This window comes from Mirounga angustirostris, unplaced genomic scaffold, assembly GCF_029215605.1.
Source record: "Mirounga angustirostris isolate CCGP_5_RB_7025 unplaced genomic scaffold, mMirAng1.0.hap1 SCAF_5, whole genome shotgun sequence".
Lineage (NCBI taxonomy): Eukaryota > Metazoa > Chordata > Mammalia > Carnivora > Phocidae > Mirounga > Mirounga angustirostris.
The window spans coordinates 159,551,516-159,575,028 of NW_026991713.1; the positions used below are offsets into that span (position 1 = coordinate 159,551,516).

Below are 23,513 nucleotides of genomic sequence, written 5' to 3' on the forward strand. Positions count from 1 at the left end.
GCCCGGCAGGCACCTCTGCACGGAGAAGCATCTTCGCAAGGGCCGCGCACTCCCTCGTCGTCTGGGTCTGTCGAGGAGGACGAACAGGAGCTGAAAGAGGCCGTCCTCGGACGAGCGCCCATGGCCGTGGAGGTTCCGGGGTGCTGTCCCCACCGAGAACAACGAAACCGGGTCCCCGGGCGCTGGGGGGACGAGCCAGCCTCGGAGAGGGAAGGAGGGCTCGCTTCCGCCGCGCTCAGCTGCCGGGGCTCAGACCCGCCGCTCACGTCAACCGCCCAACAACCTTCCCGCTCATTGGCGCTTCTGCCCAGACGCTGATTGGACAGCTTCCCGCCCGCTCGGCCCGCGGACGCGCCCCTTGGGTGCCTCCTCTGGCCCCGCCCACAGAGCCCTGGGCACCGTCTACCCCTCCTTTCCCGTCACCACCTGGCGGGACCGCCGTCAAAGCCCCGTCTTCCTTCGCTCCTGGTGCTGTTTTCTGAGTCTGGCGTCTGTGTGTTCATCACAAGCTTGAAATGGCTGTAGTCTGTCGCAAGGCCAGCTTTCCCCCCACTGAAGTGCTTTGGCTCCCTTTTCAAAACTCAGTTGAGCGTATTTGTGGGGACTCTTTCTGGGTTCTTTGTTCTGTTCTATTGATCTGTGTCTGTCCTTCTGCAGATACCACACAATCGTCCTTAGTAAAACTATCGCAGAAGTTCTGAAACTGGGTAGACTGCATGTTCCCACTTTATTATTATTTTCAAAATTGTTTCTGAAACTACTCTTCATTCCTTTGTCTATCCACATACACTTTAGAATCATCTTGTCTATCAATCTACAAAAGAAAACAAACCCTGACTGGGTTTTGACAGGAATTGCATTAAATCGATCTATCAATCTGGGCAGAATGAACATCTTCACTATGCTTAGGCTTCCAATTCACAAACATGGTATATCTCTGCATTTATTTATATCTCCGATTTCCTCTATCAGTGCTAACGGCTGTGGGCATGCGAGTGCTGGACATGCTTTGTTCGATTGATCCCTAAGTATAGTTTTACTAGTAATTGTGAACGTATGTTTGATAGTGGAGCCCACATGTTCGTTGCTAGCATACAGCAGTACAACTTTTACATGTTTCTTCTGTATACTGTTTCACTGTGAAATGCCATTAGTAGTTGTAAGAAGGCTGACATTTTCATAACCTCTTGGGGCATAAGGCCTGAAATGAAGATTCCATATTAAGGGCTGTCTTCACACCAGGGACAATCAAGGAGGGACGGAAACAGCCTAATGCAAGTTCTCCTCTCCCTCCTCCCTCACACGTAAGGTCTCCTAAGCAAAAACCCTTCTCATCACAGGGACCAGACATAGTGCCTGTTGATTTGGGGGAGCAGCGTTCAGTTCCCTAGAAGCCCACTGAATTCTTCAAGCAAGCCACTCATACCCTCCCAAGGGAACCAGGACTTGCCCCACCTTCTTGTTAGGACAAAGTCTTGCCTTCCAAGCCCCTGCTTGTTCCCTCTGTTCCCAAGTGCAATTCCTGTGCAGCCCTGCACAGTGTGTGGTATCCTCCTCCCTTGAACTGTGAGAATATGTGACTAGTCAACTGCTGCCAGTCACATCTGTCAGGTGTCAAGGGATCCCTACAAGCCTAGAGCAGGAATCTCTCTCTCGTCAGGGAACTGAGGAGAAGCTGAATAAAAGCAAGTGACATCACAAACAGGGTGGCCCCACCTTAACTGAGGACACGGGGTCAGCTTGACGTGCTCCTTGGCTTCCTAACTGGCTTCAGAGGGGACAATCACGATCTGGGAGGGAACTGGCAACTGCGGGCCAGCTTGTGTGTTAGCTCGTGTTCTGTTAGCTCCAATGGAGGTCGCCATCCGTTTCCAAACCAATGTCCCATCCTTGCCAACAAGTTGAGTACAGATGCGACTTGACTGTACCTAGGAGGGAGGTGCCATCAGTGTGACCTCCATCTGGCCTGTATCGGTCTCCAAGGCTCCCCGCTGAGGTCGGCAACCCCACGACCTGCTGACTGGGGTGCTTGAGTTCCACCGACTGGGTGTTGGGCCAGTGCTTGGGGCAGACAGACAGATCCGGGTGGGGAGAGCGCACCCCACGCACCGTCCTGGGGATGACCCTCTGTGTTGTGGGTGGAAAGGAAGGGGGCCACGACCCCAGGGAGATGTAAGAATGGCTCCCTGGCTGCCTCCTGAGTCACTGTGGGTCAGGCAACGCGAGTGGCCTTGCCCATCTCCCCAGCTGCCGCTCCTCTCCCCGTTACCGTGTGTCCCCCGGAGCCCTCAGGGTTTGGAGGCGCACATCCATGGCAGCCCAGGGCCCAGGAGCTGATGAGAAACACAAAAGTGGAGGGTCGGCCGTTTGGTGCTCCACCTCTCTCCCAGTGCAAAACCCCTCCTCCACACACTTGCTTTCTCTTAGTGTTGTTGCTTCCCAGCGCGTCCAGGGACTCATCTCTGGATCCAGGGCCTTGAGGCTCCCACTCTGGCCATGGACAAAATGACCTTCCTGGCTGTGGACTCCAACACTGGGGAGATGGACTGGCATGCCCGCAGGAAGAGGACAGTCATCTGTGGGGCCGACCCACCCAGCTCCCTTTCCCCATAAACACCCAGAACATGTGCACCACGTCTGAATAGCTGGAGACAGAAACAAAAACCCATGACTTTATGGGGCTAGAAATGAAATAGTCTCCTGAGGGAATCGGTAGAGTGGGAAAAGGGGGGAGGGGAAGCCGTCCACACTGAGAGAAGGTAGGGCTGTAGCAGAAGATGCTTTGGCTTTATCAACGTCTGCGCTGTGGGTCCTGTGCTCTTTCACTTACCACCCCACTGCCTAAACCTGTTTGGCACAAGATCGCCATCCTCAGGGTCGTGGGGGAAACATCCGTGGCACCCCTGTGGCACAGTGAGGGTATCAATTCACACCCTGACTTACGCCAGGACACCTGAAACCATACGACCATTGCCACGACAGAGGCTCCAACCCTAATGATGCTGATTGGAGACTCTCTGGAAGAAAAAACGGAGAAAGATGAACAGGGTAAAAAGACACTCCCTAACCCAAGCATATATCCAGGACCAAACAAACCCAAGAAAAGGAGGAATGGAAGAAAGAAAACTGGATACAGGAAGAGGAACCCCCCCAAATTAATTCGACATAGGTTCACAATTTGACCCAACTGGAAATCCAAAATTCACAGGGGCGCCTGGGTGGTTCGGATGCTTAGGCGTCCGACTTCGGCTCCAGCCGTGATCCCGGGGACCTGGGATTGAGCCCCATGAGAGGCTCCCTGCTTGGAGGGGAGTCAGTCGGCTTCTCCCTCTGCCTCTGCCTGCAGCTCCCCCTGGTTCCTGCTCTTTCACACCTGCTTGCTGTCTCTCTCTCAAATGAATGAATAAACCGTAAAAAAAAAAAAAAAAAAAAAAAAAGAAATCCAAATTTACTAAGATAATTTATATGGCAAAAGATAAAATGAGGTCAACTGGCTTTTGGCCCTCTAAAACATAGGTTCTGAATTAACGTTAATGTCTGCTAAGATGTACCAGTTGGGTAACCTTCATGGATTCGATACCAGGGCTCCAATTATGCTTGTACCTAGTAAAATAACCGTATTTTCTAGCTTCTGTATTTAATGCTTTGACATCTCAGACTTGCTGACTTTGGAGGGACTGTCCCTGGCAGGCTTAGTTAATTCTTAGAAAAAGTCCACAACTGGCCTGGGAGCATACCTTTCACATCCAAACCAACCGGTACAGAACCCTTACTGCCAACCACCTCATCTTAAGCAGCTCTGGGCCACTATGGCCTCCCTGATCACCGCAAGGGCGGGACAGACTCCTGCAGACACCACTCTGGCCTGGAGCCCCCTGAAATTACTCAAACTAGCCAGTCTTAAACGTGCTTATCCTGCCTCACCTGTCCCTTCCCATGGAAACCACAATAAAGGGTCTTGCCCACATTTTCCCTTCACTCCCTCTTTCTCCTGACCAATCCTGGTGCTTCCCCAGGTGGCCCTGCAAGGCTCTCAGAACCTCCTTTCTTGGGGCCTCTAAATCTACAAAACTTCTTCCATTGTGACAGTTACTTCTATATCTTCCTAACTTATCATACCTGATTAAAATAAATCCTGGTCCCCTGAAAACCTCTGAGACCCCTAGGGCCACCTGGGTGGCTCAGTGGGCTACGCTTTCTTCTCAAGTCATGGTCTCAGGTTCATAGGATCCAGCTCCATGTTAGGCTCCGTGCTCAGGGTGGAGTCAGCTTGGGAATCGCTCACTCGGCCCTTCCCTCCGCCCCCCCCCGCCCCAACTGGGCTCGTGCACTAGGTGTCTCTCTCTTTAAAATAAAGAAATAAAATCTTTAAAAAAAAACACAAGGGAGCCCAACAAATTTAAGGATGGGGAATATTTTGCTAATATAGATTTGGCCAATATGTTCTGTTCCATGCGTATTTCAACATCCTCTCGGTCAAATGTGCCTTGACTTTGAAGGGGACACATTTTACCTTGTTAAGCACAGGGCACCCAAACCTCTCTGCTATCACAGACATCTTTGTGGGCAGGATCTTACTGCACCCGTCCTTCTCCAGGGACATAGGTATGACATCACATTTACGACTACCTACTGTGAGGACATTTGTTTGACACACTTGTTAAGGACATGCAGGTGCAGGGGCGACTGAGTGGCTCAGTCCATTAAGCGTCTGCCTTCGGCTCAGGTCATGAACCCAGGGTCCTGGGAACAAGCCGCGCATCAGGCTCCCTGCTCACTGGGAAGCCTGCTTCTCCCTCTCCCTCTGCCCCTACCAGCCCCTTGTGCTCTCACTCTCGTGCTCTTTCAAGTAACCAAATAAAATCCTTACAAACAAGGAAGGACATACAAGTCCAAATTCTGTCAGTATTTTTTTTTTTTTTTTTTTGGTTCTAGAGGCAACATATTCCTTGTTTATAAATTTTACATAAGCCCATTTAGGCTGCTACTTGTCACTGAGCCCACGCTGGGTGGGGCTCCCCTCAACAAAAGGCTCTAGGATCTGTCCAAAACAACTGTGAGGGGGCGACTGGCTGGCTCAGTTGGTGAAGCGTCGGCCTTTGGCTCAAGTCATGATCTCAGGGTCCTGAGATCCAGCCTGGCAGGGAACTCCCTGTTCAGTGGGGAGCCTGCTTCTTCTCCCACTCCCTTTGACCTCCTCCTCCAGCTCCAACTGTCTCTCAAATACATAAATAAAATCTTAAAAAAAAAAAAAAAATCACCCGTTAGTGCCCTAAGTAAAAAGGCTTTAGCAACTACCTCTCCAGCTTCCTGGAGTCACTGGAATCGTCCATGGACTCCCAATGCAAGAAATGGCCCTCCTTGGCCCTGGGTTATAGACCATGAAAGCAGCAATTGCTGACCATGCACTGGGCTCTCCTGGAAACGGAGTCTCTTACAGACTCTGAGCCTTCATATCCCGCTGTCTGCTCTGCCTCGGGTCATGATACCCCCACCAGCTTAATGTAGTTACCAAGGCCTTCTTGCTACAGGCTGAAGCCAAAGTCTGCATATCCAACCTGCAGGTGGGGGTGGCTGCTTCTATCCACAGTCCATTGCCAGATTCCATGGTGCTGGAGGACGTCAGCCTTTCCTTCTACCCCTTGGCTACCTAAGGATTCCCTTGGGATCAACTGAGTGACCATCAATGACCGTTGATACATTTTGGTTTTGAAGACCAACTCCCCCTCTTGTTCACGTGACAATTTCACTTCCTAGAGAAGCACCTGTCCTACTCCTTAAAAGTCTCAGTCCCAGGTTGAAATTGATGTCTAGATATCAGAGTCCACTGTGATGGAAAGCCTGAGATTAAGATTCAATAGGAAGTGTTGTCTTAGTATCAGGGAACATCAGAGGGCCTCCAATGGCCTCGGTCTCACCCAAAGTTCCCTTCCCCCTCTGCTCCCACAGATCAGGTCTCCTGGCCAAACGACCTTCTTTATCCCAGGGACCAGGCACAGTTTCTCCCCAAGGAGTAAGGTCCATTTCCCTGACAGCGTGTGCAATTATCCAGCAAGCCAGTCATGCCCTCCTGCAGGAAGTAGGGCTCACCGTCACTCTCTTGTTACTACAAGGTCTGCCCCCGCCCCAAAGCCCTTCTTCATTCTGCTCCCAGGTAAAACCCCCTTGTGGCCCTGCATGGTGTGGGCCACGAGTAGACATGGGTAATAAATTAGTGTCGAGCTCATCTGTTCAGCATCCGGACATCCCATAACTTTAGGGTGGGAATCACTCCCTTTACCAACGGGTGAAGAGGAGAAAAATGAAATCCTTCTGCTTTGTACCTTTGGCAAGGCACAACGATGAGGCTCATGCACTTGAAGTTCTTTGGATAAGAATCTATTGGGGGCTTGTAAGAATTCCCTGCGGCTAAAGGGCAGCCTGTATGTGAATGATGCGCAGGAGGGAAGGCTGCAAAAGCAAGGGCTTGGATGGTCTCCTAAAGGTCGAACTCCAAGCAATGAGGGAACCCACAAATAATGGCAGCAGGGAAGTGACATCAGATTTTCGTCTCAGTTCGCCCTGACAGCAGCATGGAGAATGGATTCAAAGGAGGCCGAGTGTGGAACCAGCAAGATCAGTAGGCAGTCTACTGCACTAGTCTGTGCAAGAGACAGGAATGGGTGAACCAGAGCACTGGCAACAGAAAGGGAGGGAAGGATTTAAGATATTTGGCAGGCTGAAGATACAGCACAATGGAAAATTAATGGAATGAGATCTTTCAAGAAGTCTGAATGGGAGGCGCCTGGGTGGCTCAGTCAGTTTAGCGTCTGCCTTTGGTTCAGGTCATGATCTCAGTGACCCGGGAATCAAGCACCACATCAGGCTCCCTGCTCAGCAAGGGGCCTGCTTCTCCTTCGCCCTCTGCCACCCGCCCTGCCTGTGCTCTCCTGCTCTGTCAAATAAATAAATAAAATCGTTAAAAAGAAGAAGAAGAAGAAGAAGAAGAAGAAGAAGAAGAAGAAGAAGAAGAAGAAGAAGAAGAGGGAGAAGGAAGAAGAAGGAGAAGGAGAAGGAGAAGGAGAAGGAGAAGAAGGAGAAGGAGAAGGAGAAGGAGAAGGAGAAGGAGAAGGAGGAGAAGGAGAAGGAGAAGGAGAAGAAAAGAAGTTTGAGTGGATGGTTTCCAGAGTATAGTGGAGTAATGAGCCTGGCACTGCAAACGAAGATTTGGAGTGGCTTCTGAGGAAAGGAACAAGGGAGTTGACCATGGACATTTGAAGTAAAAACTGATTAAATACTGATCAGTAGGAGCTAGTTCGGTAATTTAGGGTATATCCACAAAGGCCTGCATTTCCTTTTAAAGAATGAATTGGAATTCATTCACATTTGTAAAGATCTCGAAGGCAGAGTGATTTTTTTTTTTTAAAAGCAAGTCATAGAATACTATACGCCCAAAAAGACAAATATACATATATTTCTAAAGGCCTGAGATAAATCAGGTTACCCATGAAGTAGATTCCCAGGCAACATAAAATGAAATGGAAAAAACAATTAAAAATAAAAAAGGAGAAAGAGAAATGGGACATAACTGGGAAAATCAAACTCGCATTTTTTAAAAAAATGTATTCATCTTAAACTTTCATGCTATACACCCAGTTTCTCCAACAAGGCGTGGGTGCTCATGTATTTGATAAGTTGGGAACATTAAAACGAGTGGATGTTTTCCTTACCAAAGGTATATGTATATACATGCTCCTTATGAAAACATCAAAGCATTACAAACAATACTGGAAGTACCATTGACCGCAGCCCCCAACCCCACCAGTGTCTACTCTCATAAGAAATACCCACCATTTTCAGTTTGGTGAATACCTCTGCAGTCATTAAAAGATGCCTTTTTTTGTTAACTCATAAAAGAATATTTTTATTAAGCTGAAAGCAAGACTGCAAATATATTACGTTTTGCAAAAGGACATTTTGGGATTAGGTAAACACACAGAGTGACTTGGGGTCTTCCGAGCACTGTCTCATCTCTGGCTTGAGAATCCTCTATTTCTTTGAGAGGCCTTTGGCCGCCATTCCAACCTTCTCCGCAGGTGACAGTATTTGGGGTGCGTACGTGGGCAAAGCATCAGTGACGGCATTTAGAAGAAGGTGCTCCGATCCATCCGCTTCCGGTCCAGGTGGGGTAATAAGAGACACCGTTGTGGTGCGGGGCTTCACATCTTTTTTCCGGGATGTGGATGCTAGGGTAGTGTTCAGACGTGCTGGGCCTTGTTTCATAGCCAGTTTTCCCCTTCCTCCGGGATCTGGGGGCTTCACGTCATGAGCAGAGGGCTTTGGTGGTGGCAAAGCTGAATGAGATTCCGCTTCTAGAAACTGGACGAAAAGCCCTGAAAAAGAATTCTTGGCCATAGGTCGGTGATTTGGCTTCACATGTGTGTTGGGGGCGCTTTTGGATCCAGGCCCCCGACTCATCCAGCTGGTACCACCACCTGGCCCTTCACTGAACAGCTGCCGCATCTGGTCTTCTCGGATCCCCAGCATGCTTCCCATCAACCTTAAGGCTTCCTGCCGTTCAGCGTCAGGGGCTTGGAAAGATCCCAGGAAGAGTCTCCTTAGTAGGGTTTTGTCCACCATTCCTTCGGACTTACTGACTAAGTTCATCAGTTTCTTCTGTGTGTCCTCCAGGATTTCCTGCTGGACCTCATTCTGTTTCTGGAATTCTTGGAGTTGGTCTTCCTTCAGCTCCAAGTCAGCATTTGTTTTATGTAATCGTCCCTGCAATGACTTCAGTTTTCCTTCGAGGCTGTCTGCCTTTTCCATCCATTCGGCGAGTTCCAACTTGAGGTCAGCTAGGATGTGACCATACTGCCTTCCTTCTTCCTGCGAGGCAGCAAGCTGGAGCGCAGTGTCCTCTTTCTGCTGGGTCACCACGTGCAGTTGCTCCTGCAGCGACTCTACCTGCAGACTGGCTCCTCGGCTGGCATTTTCCATGGCAGTGGAAGACAAAACGAGTCTTCCCTGCAAGACCGTCACTTCCTTCCTGAGTTGAGCCACTTTGTCTTCTGAGGCCAGAGCTTCCCGGCGATGAGCGTCTTCGGCTTCTAGAGCGAGGTGTCGCCGTCTCTCCAGCTCCTGGGTTAGGCGTAATTCGCTCTCACGTAAATGGCGAACCTCCTTCTGGAGGGCACAGGTTTCCATTTGTTTCTGTGTCAGGGCCAACAGGACTTCATCTCTCCCCTGTTGGCACAGAACTGTCTTTCCCTGCATTGATGGAACTGCACTGACCGGCCGGTTCAATACCCCGGTCTCGTGCTCTTCTCTCTCTTGCGATAGTTGCTCCAAAGCAAGTGCCTTCTCTTTCATCGCAGCACCCTGGGATTCCTCCTCTCTCCGCATCACTGAAAGCAGCCTATCTGTCTCTTGCAGTGCCTCATCTCCCACTGCCTTTTCTCGAGAGTTTTCCTCGACTTTTGCATTTTCCTCTCTCGGTTGACACACATCCATTTCCAACTCTGCTATTCTCTCCTTCAGATTGGTGACCGTCTGCCTCAAAAGTTCATTTTCACTCACTTGGCTACGGAAGTTCTCCTGCAAAGAAAGCAAGTCCTCACTTTTCGCTTGGATTCGGAGCTCCTGATCCCGAATGAAGTTTTGTAGAACGGCCTGTTTCTCCTTCAGCTGCTCGATGTCGGAATCCCTGTGTTCCTGTTCTGGGCCTTCTCCTTCCCACGTGGCAGCCACTGAATCAGTCCATCTCTGCTTATCTTCCTGGAGGGTTCGAATCATCCTATCTTTTTCTTGCATTGATTTTCTCAGCTCTTCTACCTCCACTTGGAGCAACTCAGAAGCCTCACCCACTCTGTCAGATTTCACGGGCTCCAGAGAGTCCGCTGACTCTGAGCAGTCGGGGGAGGGCTCGAGGAAAATCACGTCCAGTTTCCCTAGAAGGAGATCCTTGGCATTGCAAAGCTCCCCGATGCTGAGCTGAATTTGTGCCAGTTCCTTCTCTAAATGTTGTAATTTTATTTCATTGCCTTTGTACGTCTGCATCAGGTCACTAGAGGTCGTCGGTAGTTCAGAATCCTTCTCGCTGCTGGTGAAAGCCCGCGCCTGGAGTTGTGCCAGCTCTCTCTCAAGCTGGGGTGACTCACGCTTCATATTTTGGACTGTGGTCATCACCTGCTGTTTCCACTCTTCCATGATCTTCACTCGCTGTTTTAATGTGTCCCGTTCCTGTAGAAGCTGCTTGAACTGATCCATATGAACGCCTCGAACCTCATTACCAGGGCTGGAGGGTTGCAGGAGTGTCAATAAAGTCTGACATTTCTGACTTAACGCATCCACTTCGAGGTCTTTTTCTCGAACGATGTGTGATAAATTCTGAATCGTTTCTCTAAACATCTCCTGACCACTACTGTCCATTCTAGTGGACAGTTTTTGATTTTCCTCTTGCATCCGCCGGAGGTCTGCTTCTGTGGCAGCCATCCTATCCGCCATTTTGTCATACTCTGTCCTCAGATTGCTGTTCTCCCTCGTTTTCTCATTTAAGACCGCCAAGACCTGTTCGCTTTTCCAAGCGTACTCTTGCAATTGCCGCTGAAGTCGCTCCACGTCCCCGTTCTGGCTGTGAGAAGCCGCAGAGATCCTGCTGGAAAGACCCTGAATCTCCAAGTCTTTCTGCTGGATAATCTGAGTTAGTTTACCAATCTCCTCTTTGGAGAGCCGATCCATCTGTTCCGTCAGTCGGATGTTCTGTTCAGTTAGAAGCTTCATCTCCAGTTCGTGTTCTTTGATTCCTAGGACTGATCTTTGAGTTTCGGCTTCACGTGAATCAAGCTTTTCACTTGCGTTTTGTCTGGGAAGAGGCTGACTGGTTGGGACTTCCACATCATCACAGTCTTCTGTCGGAATGTGCTGGCTTTTGTCAGGCAACCGGGCTTTCATTTGTTCTATCGTGTCCTGCAAATGCTGAATCTCCTCGTCTTTCGCTGAAAGGAGCTGAGCGTGTTCAATATTCATCTGCTCCTGCCGGTATTGGAGCTGCTCCACTTTCTGCTTCTGCTCTTGTAAAGAATGAAGCAGTCCTATCTTCCCCTGCTGCTGGTTGTGAATGATCTTCTGCTGCTCTCTGATTTCCTCCTCGAGATCATCCTTTAACTCCTGGAGTTGAAACACCTCACACTCCAGTTCTACGATCTCGTCTAGGATTTTAGGGTCGAGCGCAGGAACAGAGCGACTCTGTTGTCCTAGGCTCTCCAGTTCTTCTCTCAGATGAGGATTTTCGCCTGTCACGGATGGGAGACACCTGTCTTTGTCCTCCACGGATGGCTGGGAAATGTCATTACTTCTGAAGGTTTGGGTAGACTGACCGAATTCCTCCTGAAGCTCTGGACTTCCTGTAAGTTCTTCAATATACATCTCTTTCTCTTTAACGAGTTGTGTCAATCGCTTCTGCTCCTCCAGAGCAGAGGACAGCATTTCCTTCGTTTCTGTATGGTCGGCGTCCATCTGCTCGATCCTCTTTTTGAGGTGTACTATTTCCAGGTCTTTCTCTTGACTGTGTTGAATGCAATGCACATGCTCTAAAGGGGACAATTCTTTGATAGTTTGCTCATCCTTGTTTGTTTCCTCCAACAGCTTCTTTTCCGCCCGAGCCAATTTTGCTATTAACCGTCCTTTTTCTATTTTTAAAGCCCTCACAGCAGTGTTGTTTTCCAGAGAATCCTCGTTGTTCCGGAGAATAGATTCTTCCAGCTGATGTCTTACATCCTGGAGCGCCAAAACCAACTTTTGGTTTTCTGCTCTGAGATCAGAAGCAACGTTGTTTAAACGGTCATTCAGCCGCTCCATTTCTGCAAGTTGTTGCTTCAACCTTCTAAGCTCAGTTTCCCTTTCTTGAAGTAAGTCATCTTTCCCATGACTGGCAGACTCTTGATGTTGCAGGTCTTCTATCCGTCTTTCATACTCGAGGAGTTGTTTGCGGTGCCTGTCAGTGATGTCGGCCAGTTTTTCTTGATGGACACTGTGCAGTATCGCAACTCCGAGTTGATGTTCCTCGATCTCCCTCATCCGCCTCTCTTCTAGGTCCCTGATGGTGCTCTTCAGTTTCCAGATGGCATTGGAGTCTGAGCTATTCGGTCCCTTGGACAAATGTTTCCAAAGTGTAAGATCAGCCTCCAGTCTTTGGATCTCATTGAGGAGTCTATTGATTTCTGTCTGAGATGATATGACATCACCAAAGTCCATGGTGAGATCCGAGTTGGAGCCGGTCAAGGAAGTCTCACTGCCATCCACTCCTCCCTGGGAATGGCCTAGGCCAGAGCCCAGGCCACCAACCCAGGAGCACATCTTCGCGGGTCATATAACTGTCGCGGTCCGCTGTGGAAAAGCGTCCAGCGCAGTCGGACTACCCCGCCAAGTGTCCCAGAACGCCTGCTTGCGCCAGGCTAAGAATCAGAAGACAACAGGCGTTTCTAGGCAACGCCTGCGCGGGCCCGGCACGCGCCTCCCCTGCGCAGGCCACGTTGCTAGGAAAGCCCGAGACCTTGGGCCTTCCCAGGGCCGACTCTGGCCACCGGTCCCGGTCCCAGACGCTCAGCCCCACGACTTCCCACGCAGGGCTGGGCCCCTTCCCCTGTTCCCCGCTTCCTGGCTGTCCTGGGTGGGCCCCTAGCGAGTGCTCCTGCCTGACTGCCCCCAGGTGCCCGCCCACAGAAAATGCATCTGGCCCTGGACTTTCCCCCAGGAAATGCATGCAATGCATGCAATGCATGCAATGCATCCATTCACCTAGGAGAGCAGATCCTAGGTGCATTTGACAAATATCTACACCTGCGCAGAGGCACGGCCCTCAAGGAGACTTTGGGCATTTCCAGCCTCCAGAGGCTCCAGAGTGTTCCGTCCTTCCGTGCCCTGCCAGCTCTGCGGGGACAGTGCGTCCCACACCGGGGTTTGGCGGTTCACCGGTGGCTCCGTGCGCTGCGCGCATCCGCTGCCTCGCGGAGGTGTGCGGCTGGACCCGGCAGGGGGTCGCGGGCGGCGGTGGCGGTGCCCGAGAGGGGGCCTCCGGGCCCTGCACAGGGCGGCCCCGGGGTTCCCGCCCTGGGTGGAGGACGGGCTGGGTACCGCGTCCCGGGTCTGGCCTCCCAAGGCCCCGACCTGCCGCGCCACTGGATGAGAGGCGGCGAGGGGGGGGGCGCCGGGCCCACAGCCGCTTCCACTGCCGCCTCGGGTGGACATGAAGCGACGTCGGCCCCCCTCCCCCCGGGCGATTCCTCGAGCTGCCCGGCCCTGGCCGTGCCGGCCCCCGCCGCCGCCGCCAGCAAGAAGCAATCCAGCTGCATGAAGCAGCTGACCAACCAGACCGTGGGCAGGCGAGCGCGTCGATCCGGATCGGCAGGAGCCCAGACCAGGCTCGGGCGCGGGAGGGCCGGCTGCTCTCCTGGTCGCGCGCTCTGTCCCTTGCCGCCGCCCCACATCAGGCCTCGGGGTCTGGGCCTGGGGCTGCGCCACGCCAAGACCTGGAGCCCGGCTCGGTGCCGCTGCCCGAGCCCCTGGGGAGCAGCTGGGTGGGTCGGCTGTCCCCGTCGCCCTCTGTCCAGGCCCCACCCAGCATCGCCCTCGGCGCACTGGACCCGAGCCTTCCCCTGCCCTCCCCCGGGCTTTGCCCTGGCTGAAAACTCCGGGAACCAGTGAGCCCCAGGCCGAGCGGACGCTGTGCTCTGCGGGCGATGGCCTCAGGCTTTCCGGGTCGCCCCGCCGCTGTAGACCCTCCACCTCCCAGTGCCTCATGGCACTAAATAAGTAAGGGGCCATCAGAGCCCATCGGATCCGCCTACGAGGTTCGGGCGTCCATCCAGGCACTGTAGAGGTGCCGCTGTCTCCAAAGCCGGGCCCCTGTGGACCGGACTGCCCAAGACCTTGACATTGAGAAATTGGGAACTGCGAGGAAAGAATTGTGGAAACGCCTTGGGACGACTTTTAGTTTAATTTTGAATAGCTTTTGAAAAAGCCTTTCTCCCTTTGGATTTGGGAGCCGATTCTTCTCCAGGTTTCTTTGGGGCTGCTTTAATGCTTGACAGGAAACATGATCGATTATGAAATGACAGAACAGACCGGAATTGGTAGACCATCAGGCTGCTGCAACAGGAACGACGGGTGGTTCTGAGAGCTCCTGCAGGTGACTGTCATGTGCCCCGTTATCTGGGGCACATCTTTCAACGTCTTTGGGGCAGGTGGCTGTACTGGACCTACTCTTTAGGCTGGCAGACATATGAAAGTGTGAGTTTTCCACAGCTTTTGCTTCTTTTTTTCCCCAATAGTGGGGTCAAAAGGGGAGTTCAGTCTGACCAAAGCACGTGTGTGCATGGCACGTCCATCCTGTGTGTTCTCCATTCATAGAGCATTGCAGGGCCACGTGCTCGTCCCAAGATCGAGGACCTTGTGAGCAACCCCACAGTGAGGTTCGGTGGTGCTGTGCGGCTTTCTCGTGACTATCATTGGAAAGTCGACCTCAGAATACTTACCTGGGAGAAGATCTTCATCCTGAGGACAAATACACAGTACGTTTTCTAATTCTGCATTCCCTCATACATTGACCGACCATCTTCATGGACTGAACACTAGGCCCCAAACAGCAAAGGTGGACTTAGCGCCTTAAATTACGAACACTATGGTCAGAAATGTATTTTTTAGGTGACTTTGGTCTCCGCATGGAGAACGGACGGAGGACAAAAGTTAGGAGGATCTCACAGCCATCCAGGAAGAAGGTCCAGGGAAGAAGTCATGGGGAGCCTGAACTGGGGCAGCCGCCACGGGGATGGACACTGAGAGGTGGGGACGCACTGAGAGGTGCTGGGGAAGTAGAACCTAACAGACTTTTCCAAAACCCAGACTGAGACAGATTAGGGAGGGTCAGGAAACCACTGTGGGGGGGGGGCGGGGGGGGAACCAGCATTTAGGGGATCAAATAGGATACAAGAGCAAATATCACAAAGCACCCCACACTGTGAGGGCGAGCACCAGCTTGTGGTACTACTACTTTTTCTGTGAGAGGAGAGCACGGTGGGGGGAAAGGGCCGGCACTCTGGAGCCGGGGAATGGGCTTCCGATCCCAGCTCCACCACGTGTCTGCTGTGAGGCGCTGGAAGTCACTCACCTCCCCGGGCCAAGCGTTCCTCGTCTGCACAGTAGAGAAAGTGATAGCACCTCACGGGGTTGTGAGGATTCCTGAGGAAATACATACACGGGAGACTCTCCCAGCAGGACCTGCCCTAGTAAGCGCCGTGGCTGTGCCTTTATGACTTATGACACGGGACACAGACGTGGGGCCTGAGGTACACACACACCGTGAATCGACAGACCGCAAAGATTCCCCTGAACAAGCACAAGGCCCTGTGTAGAGAACAGGGAAGGAACCCGGACTTGCAGGAGCTGCAGTCCTATTGTCCTGGTTCTGCCACTAACCAGACCCGTCGCCTTTCCCGTCAATGAGCGTAGTTACATACACCTGTTCTTGCCCCCTAACAGAGCAGGTGAGGGACCAAATCAGGGAACAGCTACAAAAGGCCTTTGTTTCATATCACCATCACCCAGCCTTGCACATCCTCAAACCGTACCGAGGACACTGTCATGACGACCATAAAATCATCGTTATCAGACATGGATGGAACTGGAGGGTGTTATGCTGAGCGAAATCAGTCAATCAGAGAAAGACATGTATCGTATGACCTCACTGATACGAAGAATTCTTAATCTCAGGAAACAAACTCAGGGTTGCTGGAGTGGTGGGGGGTGGGAGGGATGGGGTGGCTGGGTGATAAGGCATTGGGGAGGGTATGTGCTATGGTGAGCGCTGTGAATTGTGTAAGACTGTTGCATCACAGATCTGTACGTCTGAAAGAAATAATACATTATATGTTTAAAAAAAAAAGAAGATAGCAGGAGGGGAAGAATGAAGGTGGGGAAATGGGAGGGGGAGATGAACCATGAGAGACTATGGACTCTGAAAAACAAACTGAGGGTTCTAGAGGAGAGCGAGGTGAGAGGATGGTGTAGCCTGGTGATGGATATTGGGGAAGGCACGTTCTGCACGGAGCACTGGGTGTGATGCACAAACAATGAATCACGGAACGCTACATCAAAAACTAATGGTGTAATGAATGGTGAGTAACATAACATAATAAAAAAGGAAACCTCTTCCTTATCGTCAATATGGCAGATGCAGGGGCTCTGGGTCTCACAATTCCACTGGCAGGGCTCTTCCACACGTGCTGAGGACATGTCTACAAGGACTTTTTTTTATCATAACCCCTGTTGCAACAGCAAAGGATGGGAAGCCAGGCACCTATCCTTCAGCGAGGCCCTGGGGACATCACGTATGTGGCTGAGGGTGGCAGCAGGTGCAAGCAGCTGGGGACAGGGGCGCGAGACAGGCAGTCACTGCATTCCTTCTGAATATATTTTTAACATTTTTGAACCAGGCGGGCACCTTCACGAATGAAACAATTCGGGAAAGAAGAAGGGGAATTTTCATTTACCTTTAATCTCCAGAAGGTGGTATCTACCCCAGCCCCAAGATTTAGAATTTGATAATGACATTCTGTCTTCCGTAGAAATGCCTTCAGCAGCTGGCTGATGCCATGGACTCGAGCAAAATATCCCGAGAGACAGAGACAAGCTATCGCTCAGTCAGGTTGGAAATCATCCCTGCAGAGCCCAGCCCAGGAGAAGAGCCAATGAGGACTCTTCTGCTCTTCTTTGGGGTCAGCGGTTTATCTGTGGACTTCATGGGAGAAAGAGTGACTTTCACATTCTCTTGTTTTTTGTTTTCGGTTATGTTAATCACCATATAGTGCTTCAGTAGTTTTTGATACAGCGTTCCATGATTCATGATTTGCGTGTAACACCCAGTTTTTTTTTTTTAAAAAGCTGTTTGAACTCAAGTAAGTACAATCTACTTGATGGTGGAATTAACCATCTTAAAAAAAAAAAAAGTCCCATAATTTTACATAAGAAAGACAAGGGTTTTACATGAAAAATCAGATCTAAATGTTCCTCTTGGAAATGTACTTTCTCTTGGTTAGGTGTAAGCCTCTCAAGACTCTGTGAAAACTCAACAATGCGAGATCATGACGAAAATAAGATTCTGGGGTCAGGAAATGGGGCAGATAAATGTCAAAGCAAAAAAAAAAAAAAAAAAAGAAAAGAAAAGCCGTATTTCCACCACGTTCCCTTCCTCTCCATCCTGTGTGGGTAAGAGCCCCTGTTTATAAAGTGGCCTCATAGACCGTCTGCGGGAGGGGAAGGCATGAGCAAACGTTGCCGAATAAATGGACTGGTTCAGCTGTGGGTTGGGGAGCTGGAGTGAAGGCGATGAGGAATAAAAGGGGGGAAAATGGAAAACAGTATCTGTTCTAAGTGGGGGAAATGGAAGATAATATCTGTTCTAAAGCCCTGTTGTTTAAAGTATAACTACTTTAAGAACAAAATTTCAGTAGCATTTAGAAACTTACTGCAATGTGACATAGGAATTCTACGTCTATTGATTCTCCTCATAAATAACTTGAGCTTCTATTTGATGTGTCTCTTGCATTTTATCTTTCTAGGAAATCATTTTTCATGTATGTTATAGAATATCGTCCACAACAGAGAGATTATTGGAACAAAACTTTAAAGATGCTCACCACATGTTGCCTGGGAAGCCCTCTCCTAGGGGGTCCGGTCTGGAGATGCCAGCCCATGCAGAGGAAGAAGGAAGGAAGGCCGGCTGACACCCTGCCTGGGGCGTCTAGCTCCCAGGGCCCCAACTTGGGTTCCCACCTCTGTAGCCCTGGTTAGGAAAGCTGCCTCAGGAGCCTGGGAGAGAGGATTTCAGGCCTCTTAGCCAGGCCTGGCCCCATCTCCCTGATGCCTGGGTTCACCCTCAGCTCCAAGTAAGGTCCATGTCCTTATTCTCAGGAACCACCACTTTGCACTTTCTTTCCATTTCTTACAGAATCTACCCATAGGCTCCATCTTTAGGGTGAGGATTCCCTGCATGCCCAAGGACTGTGGTCATTTGGTCACTTTCTCAATCTGACTAAGTCACCCTCCCATCTCAAATCCCTTCACTGCCTTGATAGAAAGGACTTCAGAGCCTAACAGTGTTACTATCATTTTACTAAGGTCAAGAAAGGAATTCCTTACTTGACCAGACAGTTCACTGTAAAAGATAATATAAATGGCTCTTAAACATATAAAAACGATCTTCAACTTCACCCCCCAAAATAAGAGGAATATAAAATAAAATGACGGGGGCACCCGGGTGGCTCAGTCGTTAAGCCTCTGCCTTTGGCTCAGGTCATGATCCCAGGGTCCTGGGTTCGAGCCCCGCTTCGGGCTCCCTGCTCCTCGGGAAGCCTGCTTGTGTTCCATCTCTCACTGTGTCTCTCTCTGTCAAATAAAGAAAGAAAATCGGTAAAAAAAATTATACAGTAACATTACTGAAGACACCATCTTTCACATATCAGATTAACCACGATGAAAAGGTTTCTAATACACCGTGCTGGTGAGGATGTTGGGAAATGAGCACTTCCATTCGCCACTGGAGAGAATGAACACTGGAACTCCCTCTTTTGAAGAGTGAATCCCTAAAAGCTCATCTACCTCAAAAGGCCAACAGAGGCACGTCTGGTACTCCATTACAAATGTCGGCAGACTCAGCCATCCGTCTTGGTGCTCGCACACATGGCCCGTCACCGTCCCCACGGCAGCCATTTCTTCCCTTTCTTTACTCGTGCGCCTACCTCCTTCCCCAAGACCCTAGACAGCACAGAACCTCACCTCATCCCTCACCTAGAAAACCTGCCACCACTTATTCCCTCAGCAAACCCACGGGTGAGAGCCAGTCAGAGAACTCTGCTCGACCGGAAGTTCTGTGTCCATAGGAAAGGAGATCCAGGATCGTTCCGGAAAACTCACGAACGACTACCTAAGTATTTCCCCCGGCTCTGGATTAGGAACCGGTCCTTCCACACCCTTTAAGCAAGTCCTAGTGGGAAAACCAGGAACAAAGAAACACAACAGCCACAACCTAGAAAATGTTATAGTAGCCTTCACTTTCTGGTCTACACTATAACCTGGAAAATGCTATGGTAGCCTAAACTCTCCCCGGTCTACACTACAAGGAACCAAACTTTCAGTGTTCTAAACCAGGGAGCTGAAGCCCAGATTACCACTGAAGGGCTTCTGACAACCGTTGAGGGAACCAGCCTTAGGACAAGGAGAAGTACTGGAAGGACACTGCATCCCTAAAACCATGCGAAGCCCCTGTGGGCCTATAGCCTGCTCTGCCCCTCATCGGATAATGTGAATTAATAAATGCCCCTCATGTGAATTAATAAATGTCTTTACCATTTCAACCAAATGGAGGGGCAGCTGGGTGGCTCAGTCAGTTGAACGGCCAACTCTTGGTTTAGGCTCAGCTCAATTGTGTCCATATCAATTAGATCTATGGCAGAGAGTACATCCTCCGGTTCTTTCTTTTGTTGTGAATTCCTCCTTCTATTCCTTTTGCCCAGAGAAGAATGGAGGAACAAGAGAGCAACATAAAAAATATCAACCACGACGCAAGCAAATACACACTAGTCAAATCCGAAGAGGTCAGAAACCAAAAAAGAGAAGAAAAAAGAAATGTGGGGGGTGGCTGGGGGGTGGGAGAAGAGAGAATATTATCTCCCAGGTGGTCAAACCTCCATGAAATCCTGGGTGTATTTTGGCCTGTTTGTTAAAAGACACTAAATCCCAGAAGTGTAAAATCACCAAGGTTACATATATACAGACATAAAATTGAATGTAGCAGAAGGAAGCAAAACTGAAGACTATCTCTAAAAAATGGAAATGTAGAAAATGACAATCAAAAACGACTTAAAATGAAAGAGTTGATAAAATAAGAAACTAGTTGGGAAGAAAAAAAGAAAAGGAAAATTTTAAACTGCAAGATAAACGAATCATGAAATAACCTTTGAATTCAATTTACTGTTTTCCCCTAGTGCTGGAGTTTTGCACTCCTGTGGGCTCCTAAACTTCTTCCCCTGTTCTTCCAGCTGCTTTGCTCGGGGAGTGGCCTGCTGTGCTGACCCTCAGGTGTCTTGGCCTGGGGGGAGTTGTACCGCCCCTTGCGGGGGGGGGGGGGGGGGCGGGCTCAGTGTAAACTGCTTGTAGTTGCTCTATGTGATTCTATTCCCCGAAGGCTCTCTGGGCCACTTGAGAGGATGAAAAGAAAAATGGCCACGCCCCGATTTCCAGGCCCGGAGCGAAAAGATCGAGGTCCCCTCTCTTCAGTAAACTGTCAGGGATAAGCGGTCTTCAGTTTTGTGTGTGCCAAAGTCTGCAGGCTCCTGTGGTGAGGGCCTGCACCGATCCTCCTGGGAGAAGGCAGAGGGGCGCCGCCTTGTCTGGCCTGTGCAGGACCCGCATACAATAGCTGTCACCCAGATGAGCCGTGGTTCGTGGTTTATGGCAAACTGAGTTGAGAACCCCCCCTGCTCCCTGACCCTAACCAGTTTCCCCACTCCAGTGCCTGGGAACTCTGCCGGCTCAAGCACCCCTGTTCTTCCTGTGACCCCAGGGATCCTGAGGTCACACTGTCCCACCTTGGATGCTGCCCCACCTTGCCACCAGAGCACCTTTCAGGCAGGGCTATCTCTTAGCGGAGAAGATTTCTAAAGGTTCTGATTTTGCGCTCTGGGGCTGTATCACTTGCCTGTGGCCGGCTTACACAGGCTCCCTCTCCCCGCAGAGGATCTTCCCATATATCCCCGCAGATTCACTTCTCCGCACCTCTTACTTTGCAAAAAGTGGTCACTTGTCTATTAGTAGAATTCCAGCAATTCCTTCCTTACATCTCAGGTTGAATTCAGAGGTGTCCAGGATGATTTGATAGTTATCTAGCTACATTCAAGGGACCAGATGAAACGAGCTCCCCTACCGTGCCACCATCTTGCCTCCCTCCTTCGATCTCTTCCTTTTGTTTTGAAAGATTTATTTATTTTAGAGAGTGAGCGGGGGGAGGGGCAGAGGGAAAGAAAAATCCTGAAGCAAGCAGACTCCCCGCTGAGGAGTTACTGCAGGCCCTGAGGAGAAAGAGAGAGAGAGAAAGAGGGACAGAAGGTATATATGAACAAATCATAGCTGAGAACTTTCCTAATCTGGGGAAGGATACAGGCATACAAGTTCAAGAGGTAGAGAGAACCCGTTTCCAAATCAATAAAAATATATCAGCACCCTGACATACAGTAGCGAAGCTTGCAAATTTCAGAAATAAAGAGAAAATCCGGAAAGCATCTCAAGACAAGAGGTTCCTGACCTAGACGGGTAGGAACATTAGGCTGGCAGCAGACCTATCCACAGAGATCTGGGAGGCCAGAAAGGGCTGACATCATCTATTCAGGGTACTAAATGAGAAAAACATACAGCCAAGAATACTTTCTCCAGCAAGGCTGTCATTCAGAATGGAAGGAGAGCTAAAGGGCTTCCTGGACAAATAGAAACTGAAAGACTATGGGACCACTAAACGAGCCCTGCAAGAAATACTAAAGGGGGGGACGCTTGGGTGGCTCAGTCGGCTAAGCATCTGCCTTCAGATCAGGTCATGATCCCAGGGTCCTGGGATCGAGCCCCGCACTGGGCTCCCTGCTCCGCGGGAAGCCTGCTTCTTCCTCTCCTACTCCCCCTGCTTGTGTTCCCTCTCTCGCTGTGTCTCTCTCTGTCAAATAAATAAAATCTTAAAAAAAAAAAAAAGAAAGAAAGAAATACTAAAAGGGATCCTCTATGCCAAGAGAGAGCCCAAAAGTAACACTGGACCAGAAAGAAAAAGATCTACAGAAACAGGGACTATACAGGTAATACAACGGTACTAAACTCATCTCTCTCAATAGTTACTCGGAATCTAAATGGGCTAAATGCTCCAATCAAAAGACACAGGGTAGGGGCGCCTGGGGGGCTCAGATGGTTAAGCGTCTGGCTTCGGCTCAGGTCATGATCCCAGGGTCCTGGGATCGAGCCCCGCATCGGGCTCCTGGCTCAGCGGGGAGCCTGCTTCTCCCCCTCTCCCTCTGCCTCTCTCCCTGCTCATGCTCTCTCTCGCTCTCTCTCTCTCTCCCTGTATCTCTGTGTCTCAAATGAATAAATAAAATCTTCAAAAAAAAAGTCATCATTTAAAAAAAAAAAAAAGACACAGGGTATCCGACTGCATAAAAAAGCAAGACCCATCCATATGCTATCTACAAGAGACTCATTGTAGAACTAAAGACACCTCCAGATCGAAAGTGAGGGGGTAGAGATCCATTGATCACGCGAATGGACCTCAAAAGAAAGCTGGGGTAGCAATCCTCCTATCAGACAAATTAGATTTTAAACCAAAGACTGTATTAGGGGATGAAGAAGGATGCTATATCATACTTCAAGGGCCTACCCAACGAGAAGATCTAACAATTATAAATATATATGCTCCTAACTTGAGCAGCCAATTACATAAACCAATTAAGAACCAAATGAAGGAAACACGACGAGAATCATACAATAACTGTAGGGGACTTCAACACCCCACTCCCAGCAATGCACAGATCATCTAAGCAGATGATCAACAAGGAAACAAGGGCTCTGAATGACACACTGGACCAGATGGACTTCACAGGTACATCACAGCATGCCATCCTAAAGCAACAGAATACACATTCTTCTACAGGGCACATGGAACATTCTCCAGAAGAGATCCCATACCGGGGCACAAATCAGGTCTCAACCGATACCAAAAGATTGGGATTATTCCCTGCCTCTTTTCAGACCACTATGCTTTGAAACAGGAACTCAGTCACAACAGGAAATAGGGAAGGAACTCAAACACTCGGAGGCTAAAGAGCATCCTACGAAAGAATGAATGCATCAACCAGGAAATCAAAGAAGAATTAAAGATTTCATGGAAATGAATGAAACTGAAAACACAGCCGTTCAAAACCTTTGGGATCCAGCAAAGGCGGTCCTAAGAGGAAAGTACATAGCAATACAAGCTTTCCTCAAAAAATCAGAAAGTCTCCAATACACAAGCTAACCTTACGCCCAAAGGAGCCGGAGAATGAACAGCAACTAAAGCCGAAACCAAGCAGGAGAAGAGAAATTATAGAGATTAGAGCAGAAAACAATGAAATAGAAACCAGAAGAACAGTAGAACAATCAATGAAACCAGGAGCCGGTTCTTTGAAATTATTAATAAGCTTGATGAACCTCAAGCCACACTTATCCAAAAGAAAGGGGAAAGGACCCAAAATAATAATGTCATGAATGAAAGAGGAGAGATCACAACCAACACCAAAGAAACACAAACCATCTTAAGAACACACACAGCAACTATAGGACAACAAATGAGGTCACCTGAAAGAAATGGATGCGTTCCTGGAAACTTGTAAGCCACCAAAACTGAATCAGGAAGAAATACAAAACCTGAACAGACCCATAACCAGCAAGGAAACTGAAGCAGTGATCAAAAAATC

General features: G+C 49.7%; 1 protein-coding gene across 14 annotated transcripts in view; it reads right to left on the minus strand.

Moving 5' to 3' along the window:
• LOC135364563 (thyroid receptor-interacting protein 11-like) overlaps positions 1–23,513 on the minus strand; it is a 122,292-nt gene that overhangs the window by 34,819 nt on the left and 63,960 nt on the right. For 7 of the 14 annotated variants that reach the window (XM_064592858.1, XM_064592862.1, XM_064592863.1 and 4 more), the window contains one exon: positions 18,124–18,417. Coding sequence is in view for 7 of the 14 variants with exons in the window: in XM_064592853.1 (XP_064448923.1) it covers positions 8,029–12,333 (4,305 nt within the window). In the remaining 7 variants the exon portion in view is untranslated. Of the gene's footprint in view, positions 1–13; positions 18,418–19,377; positions 19,534–23,513 lie in introns of those variants that run through there. The other 7 variants (XM_064592854.1, XM_064592851.1, XM_064592855.1 and 4 more) reach the window with 2 other exon arrangements.